We start from the raw sequence: 7,252 nt of genomic DNA, 5'->3' as shown, positions 1-7,252 counted from the left end.
AAATGGCTGAACATGTAGCAATAATGCCCCGGCATTCAGGCTGCCCGGCCCGGCTGGCCCTAATCAGCGGCCCGCGGACCCCCCTCCTCTTCCCCTGCGCTCCCAGAATGGGGAACAAAACCCAGCACGTTTCTGCAGCCCCCGCGCATAAAGCGCCGGGCCTGGGCCTCAGTGGGGGGCAAAGCGGCCCGTCAATCTCGGCGCCGGGGCCCCTTTGTCCCTCGCCTCCCTGCCACACCTTTTGTTCCCGAATCCAATAAGCGCCTATTCCCGCTACCTTCCTCGGCGGCTCCTTTCAGCGCCGGCCCGTCGGCCACAATGGGCCCGGCTCTGAGCTACGCGGCCCCATTCAGCGCCCTTGGCACGCTCACAAGCCGGCCGGGCCGCCCTGCCCCGCGGGCACGACGCGGCGACCGTCCCGCCGCCGGGCACGGGCCCCGGCCCGTCCGCCGGGCACCGGCCGGGGGACGAAGGAGGATCGGGCGGCGAGTATTGCACCTGGTTTATTGACTGGCTGGGCGAGCTGGCGCTGGCAGTGACCGATACAGAGTAGATAGAGGGGCAGCGGCACTAGCGGGCCCCGCCGTCGGCTTTTTACAAGCAAAGCTGCTCCGCTGGCGCGGCGCGGTCGGCTCCGGCCCGCCCGGCCCGCCCGGCCGTCGCGGCGGCTCCCGGGGCGGCGGCGCTTCGCTGCGGGCTGGCGCGGCCCCGTCCCGCCGCGCCGCTCCGCTCCGTCCGTGGCCGGCCCCGCACCGATGCTCGCGGGAGCGCCGGGGTCCCGCCGCGCCGCCGCCGCCGCCTCCGGTCCAGGCGCGGCGCGCAGCCGGGCTGCGGTGCGGGTGCTAACGGGGCCGCGGAGCCTCCGGGCCGTCCTCTCGGTCCGCTCCCGACCCTCAGTGCGTGCGGGCTACCAGGCCCGGATGCCCTGCAGTGCGCCCTGGCCGCAGGAAGGCCCCGCCGCCGGCTGGTGCAGCGGCTGGCCGCCGCCGCTGAAGCCCCCCAGGCCGCCCACGTTCACGAAGGGGCTGGCGGCCGCCGCCGGGCTGCAGGCGGCCTGCATGGACGCGCCGCCGGTGCCCGCCGGGTAGGTGCAGCCGTAGCCGGGGTTGTAGGAGGCAGCGTTGCCGTAGCCGTAGGCGGGGAAGCCGTTGTAGGAGTAGGGCCCGTTGTACGCCGAGCTGTAGCCCTGCGACCCGCCGAGGCACGGCTTGCCGTCACGGACCAGCACGGGCACGGCCACCCTGCGCGGCGGCGGCGGGGCCGCGGGGCCGCCCAGCTCCAGCGACTTGTCCTGCCGCTGCCGCTTGCACTTGTAGCGCCGGTTCTGGAACCAGATCTTCACCTGCGTGGAGGTGAGCTTGAGGCTGCTGGCCAGGTGCTCCCGCTCGGGCGCCGACAGGTAACGCTGCTGCTTGAACCGACGCTCCAGCTCGAAGACCTGCGCCTGGGAGAAGAGTACGCGAGGCTTCCTCCGGCTCCGCTGCTTCGGCCTCTCCGTCTCCTCCGCCTTCTCCGCTGCGTCCAGCGGCTTCTTCAGGACGCAGCTCTCTGTACGGGGGAGCACAGGTCACGGATGCGCTTCGCCGACGCCGGGCGCTCGCTGCTCCCGACGGGCCCCACCGGCGGACGAGAGCTCCGCGCCGCGCCCCGGCCGACCCTGCGCCGCTACGCGCCCGTCGGGGCACGGCGGTGCGGGCGGAGAGGCGGCGCTGGGACCGGCCGTCTCCGGCACCGCCTGTGTGTGCGAGGGCCCGATGCGGGCGGCGGGGCCGGGCACGTTCCCGCACCTCCGGGCCGGCTGCGGCGTTACCGCTGCCGCACCGCGAGGAGAGCTCCGGGCCGCGTCGCGCACAGCGCCAGGCACCTGCTCCGCCGCCGGGCCCCGCCGCCGCGGGTGCGGGTTGGACCTAACCCGACCCGTTCCTCCCCCTACGCTACCGAAATTGCAGAGCGCGGGCCTGATCCGGCACCTTCGGACTGGGGCTCTGCGGAGGCACTCCCAGGGAGGAGGCGAGCGGGGCGCGGGGGAGGGCGGTGGGCAGCCCCGCGATGTCCCGGTCCCGGCTCGACATGGCCAAGGGACGCGGAGCGGGCTACAGCGCCAGGACCGGGGACTCGCGGGGCGATGCCCGAGGGCCGGGAACGCACCACGGGAAGCCAGCGCGTGGCCGGCCCGGCGGGGCGGTGCGGGGGAGCGCGGCGGAGCCGATACTCACTTGGGTCTCGGACCGCCGGGTCCAGCTCTTCTCCCGGGCTGGGGGCCTCGCAGGAGCCACGCAGCACGGCGTGAACGTAGCTGTCGGCAGAGATCCGCGCGTCTGCTTGGCTGCCGGGCGCTGCCATGGGGCTCAGGTAGGAGAGCTTTTCCTCCTCCTCTTCCTCCTCGCCGTCGGAGAAGCGGGCGCCGTCGGCGGCCGCCAGCAGGCAGGCAGCGGGGTGGAAGTGGTGCTCCAGGTGGTGCGGGAGCTGGGCCCCATAGTGCGGGTCCTGCTGCTGCTCCAGGTTGAGGATATCTTTGACAGAGAAGGGTGTGGAGGTGACGGGGCTCGGTAACATCATCGGGGCAGCGCAAGCGGCCAGGCAGTGCCGCGGGCCCGGAGGCGCTCGGGCGGCTGCTCGGCGGGGAGCGCCGCGCCCGGTGTGGGGGGAGCAGGCAGCGCCGAGAGACGAGGGGCCGCGCCTGCTTCTGTCTAAGTTGCCTCCATTAGCTCGGCGCTGGGGGTCTGCGTTTTGTTACTGCTTCTGCAGGGACAGCCAAAGGCTCGGGAGCCTCCTCTGCCCCGGGCCGGCACGTCACGGCAAGGAGGGGCCGGGGGCGGCCTCGCCATTGGAGAGAGGGGGAGGCAGAGCCGGCCCCCTGCCCGGCTCCGGCCGCCCGGCCAGAAATAGCAATGTATTAAGGCTGCATTCGGGCAGGCTGCTTCCCCGCAGAGCGCCCCGCCAGCCCGGCACCCGCCCGGCGGGCGCGGGGAAGGTGCGCCGGGGTCGGGGTCCCCGCAGAGAGCCGCGGCGGCCGCCGCCGCGCCCCCCAGTGCTAAGCACGTATAGGTAGGTAGGGACCCCCGCCCGGGCGCGCCCCGCTGGCCCCTGCCCGCACACGGCTCGGTCCGGCCCCAGCAGGGGCCGACGTGTGCGGCCCCGCCGGCCCGGCCTCCCCGCACCACCAGCACGGCCCCGCAAGTGCCTGTCGCGGCCCAGAACGCGTAGCGGAGGGGAGGTTCGCCTCCGCCACCCCGCGCCCCTCCCGCAGCTGGCGGCGACCCCGCCGTCCCGGACGGGCTGTAGCCACGCGATGTACATGTAGCCGACCCACTCCGCATCCCCCTGCACCCCCGGTCCCTCCGCCGGTGCCCCCGCAAATATCCCCGCGATGGGCAATGTGCAGGCCGGCCCGGCTCGCCGCAGCCGGTGCGACGCTCGTTCGTTCGCACCGGGGAAAGCGCGCCTCGCCGCCGCCGGATCGGGCGCCGCAGCCTGCGACCGCCAGGCCCGGTCGGGGCGGACCGGGCCAGGCCGGGTGGGCAGCCCGGGGCAGCGGTAACGCGGGGCTCGGTGGGAAGCGCGATACCGTTATCGTCGGTGTTTCCTTTCGTTGTTTTTCGTTTTCTTTCGTTTCGTTTCGTTTCGTTTCGTTTCGTTTCTCCCGCCGGTAACGGGCGGCCGGCGGCTCTGCGGAGCCACCTCGCCTCCGTGCCGGCTGGTGACGCACCGAATGAGCCTGCCGAGCTCTTCCGTACTGACGGTCTCCCGGTCACAGGGCTTCGCCGGGCACCAGCCGAGCCCCCGGTGATGCGGGAGATGCCGCGGCCCCTCGGCGCTCCCCGCGGCTCCCGGACTTTTGCAGGGGCTCCGGGCCGCCGCGGAACGAGGAGCGGGCGCACCGAGGGAGGGGCAGGGGGTCCTATGTGAGAATTTGCGTTGTGATTAAAATTCCGCTGCCCCGCAGGGCTTGGATCGGCGACGAGGGGAGGCCACCGGAGCCGGGCGGGTACGCCGGGCAGGTGAGTGTCCCGGCGCCGGGGCTTCGTGGGGCCTTCCCGGGAGTTTCTCTCGTGTTGTTGGCGTCTGCCGGCTCCACTGTTTAGTGGCTCTGTCGGTGTCTTCGTATCTTTGTCTTTCTGCACGCCCCAGAGATGTATTTACTGGGATCGCAGCCCGGGGCAGGAGCCCGAGCCCCGCGCACTTCGCCGCAGCTCATGTGCTGCCGGTCCCGCGGCGGGGCCGGTTCCCGTTCCCCGGCGCACCGGACCCCTGCCACCACGCAGCTTCAAACCCCCCGCCATATAAGTACGACGATTCGGTCTCTTTTTGTCGCTCCCCTCCCGTTCCCAGTGCGAGACGCCTTCCTGCCGTCCGGACGGTGGACGGGGAAGGGCGCCCGCAGTAAGCAGGCCTGACCGGGACCCGGCTCTGCCCCGCGCCGCCGGTGCCCAGAGAAACTCGGCGCTGCCTCGCTGCCGGGACCCCGAGAAAAATTAGTAACAATTAGCTCCTTATCCGTGTTACACATCCGCCGCTGTCCCGGGCCACTCCCGCCCGCCTCGGGGCCCCGGGCCCGGGGAGGTGCAGGCGCGGGCCTGGTGGCAGCGCGGGGAGCGGCCGGGCTCTGCACAGCGCCGCGCTGCCCGGGAGCTCCACTGCGGCCGGGCTTCCCGGCGGGGAGAACAGCGTCACGGGCCGGTGCCCTCGGTGGTGGCGGCCATAAGAACCGCCGGGCCACCGCGAGTGTCCGCCTGCCCGTCCGTCTGCGGGAGCAGCAGCCGTGCCGAGGGTCGGGGCCGCGCCCCGGCAGGGTCTGACTCGTTCGGCGCCATCGCGCTCCCTCCCGCGCGGGGATCCCGGACGGGCCGATCGCAGGCGCGGCCCGGGATCCCGGGTCGGGCATAAACGACGCATGGGGACGTGTCCCCGGTGGTACGAATGGTTCTCCCGCTGGGACCCACTCATTTGTGCTGCTGCCGGCCACACGGACTGCTCGGATAACCCATGCCCGACGGAGGGAGCAAGCAGCGGCCGGGCCTTTCCTGGGCCGCCCCATCCTCCGCCAGTCTCCCCGTGCGGTAACCGAGCCCGCGCTCGGTTATCCGTGCCAGCATCCCCTCTTTCGTGGAGGCGGATCGGTGGTGAGTTCCCGGCTGGGTAAGCCGGGGAAGTGGGGAGATAATCGGGCCCGACCGTGCCCGTACCGAGGCGGCTGACGCCGAGGGCACGACAGGACCGGAGCGAGTGGTGCAGAGGGGAGCGGGAGAAAGGAGCAGGGCAGCCCTGGTACCTGCCGGCGGGTCTCAGCCTGGGATGCGGCTGCAGGGCTTTCCCAAGCCGGCTGGGCTGGGGTCATCAGGCTATTAATGGTTATTTTATTTATATCATTAGCGGCGTCCCCTGAGCTCTGTTTACAGCAGGGCCTTGTTGTCCCGGCCGCTCCTGCGCTCTGTTTAGACAGGGGATTATTGTAATGGATGGAGCTCGCCGTGCGGATGCTGCAGCGGAGCCAAGAGAGCCAAGAGCCTCCCCCGAGCCCGGGGAGCGAGCAGCAGCCCCGCTGCGGCCCCGCACACCGCGGCGGGCGGGCGAGGCAGCGAGAAGCCCTCTCCGCCTGAGGGCTCCGGCCACGGGCAGCCCGGTAGCGGCGCCCGCGGCCGGAGGTCTCGCTCGGGGCGATGCTATCAGCACCAGGGCCGCTAATTGCTCCATTAGTGTCGCGGGTGCGGAGAGCTGGAGCCGACCCCGCGCTAATGGCCGTAAACAAACAAACACGCTAATCCGGCCCTGTCTCCAGCTCCCTTGCTCAGGGAGCCAGAGGGGCAGGGCGGCGGGAGGCGCTGGGCGGGCGGCACCCACCTGCCCGCCGCCCCAGGAGCCCGGCGGCCCGCGGGCTGGGCCCGTAGCCGGAGCGGACCCGCGCCGCCGGGAGCTGCCCCCCGCGCCCGGCTCTATTTACACAGAGCCTGCCCTTGTGTAAACGCTGCGCGCCGTGGTTTATCTCAGGGCCCGTCTGGTTCTCGTTCTCTGTCAGCAGCGCCCGGTGAAGGATGGCCCTTTCCCAGGAGTTCGGTCCTGATTTATGTGAGAACCGCAGCGCGCCGGGGACGCCCCCGCACGGCGGGGCCGGCGACGCGACGCGGAGAGGCGGCGGGGCTCGGGGCAGCGACCCGCCGCCGGAGCTGCCGGTGGGGCCGCGTCCCGAGCAGCCCGCACCGGCTCCGCACGGCTCGGTCACCTGCCGGCAGCGGACCCCGCGGTCCTGTCCGGTCCGGCACGGCACGGCATGGCACGGTGCGGCGCTCCGCCCTCTCCCGGGTCCGGCGCTCCCCGCACGCAGACGGTGCCCAGCGGGCGCGCCCTGAGGAGCGAACACGGCGTGGCTCCGTCGGCAGCTCCCAGCCCGGCCTCGCTCCCGGAGTGCGTCCACCTGGTCACGGCTCCCGGGGACACGGTGGCGTTTATCCCTGCCCTGCCGCTCGCACAGGGATGGCTCTTTTTCACAACTCTGAAAAGAAACGTTGTCTGTATTCCTCAGGAGAGAAGAGGGCTTCTGCAGGCAGCGGAGCCAGGTCCAGGGGATGCAGCATGCTCACCCAGCAACAGGCTGTCTCCATCTCCCGCTGCTGTGTCCCACCGGTGCCCGGGCAGTTCCTAGACCATCCTGTTCTCTCGGGTCTGCCACTTGACACCTGCCTGCATCTCGCCGAATCCTCAGAACCAGACGGCTTGATTTGGCCAATAATCACCCAATTAATGCCCATTTTCTTGAGAAATACGTCACTACAATTATCTGCTTTTCTTCAGTATTTTTTTGCTCCATTGATTTACTTTTGCTTCATAGTTCTTGCAGGGATGTGTGGCTTGGAAATACATCCTGAAACAATGCCTCAGTGAAAAATAAATGTGTTTTCTAAAGATCAGAACCAGACTCTAGCTTCCTACACATATGTTTTCAAGGTGGGAGGTTGGTTTGAGGGATACTAGTAGCTGTGTGAAACATTCAGTGTTCAGCACTATGAGGGATAGAAGCAGCAAATGCAAGGGTGCTCCCCATTGTAGCAAGGGGAACTCAGTAGTTTGGGGAGATTGTCCTTGATTTCTGTGCCTGATGGGCCTCTGAAACTGAGGCTTACATGTTGAGGTTGGTGGGAGCCAATTTGCAGAAACAGGTAAAGGTCATCCTTCATCTAAGGCAATGCAGGATAGTACATGCCAGTGCCGAGGACACCCTCCTGCCTGCTTTTATTTGGCATCTCTTGTGCACAAA

The 7,252-nt window shown here is 69.9% G+C and overlaps 1 protein-coding gene across 1 annotated transcript; it reads right to left on the bottom strand.

Moving 5' to 3' along the window:
* Window positions 1-485: 485 nt before the first annotated feature.
* Window positions 486-3,023, bottom strand: NKX2-3 (NK2 homeobox 3). The gene is made up of 2 exons (XM_063405533.1): window positions 2,217-3,023; window positions 486-1,548 (listed from the first exon to the last, which is right to left on the bottom strand). Exons 1-2 carry the CDS (start codon window positions 2,557-2,559, stop codon window positions 908-910), a joined length of 984 nt encoding a protein of 327 aa, XP_063261603.1. The 5' UTR covers window positions 2,560-3,023; the 3' UTR covers window positions 486-907.
* Window positions 3,024-7,252: the final 4,229 nt, after the last annotated feature.

The sequence above is a fragment of the Prinia subflava genome, chromosome 9 (assembly GCF_021018805.1).
Source record: "Prinia subflava isolate CZ2003 ecotype Zambia chromosome 9, Cam_Psub_1.2, whole genome shotgun sequence".
In the NCBI taxonomy this organism is placed as follows: Eukaryota; Metazoa; Chordata; class Aves; order Passeriformes; family Cisticolidae; genus Prinia; species Prinia subflava.
This window is presented reverse-complemented; position numbering and strand designations above follow the sequence as displayed.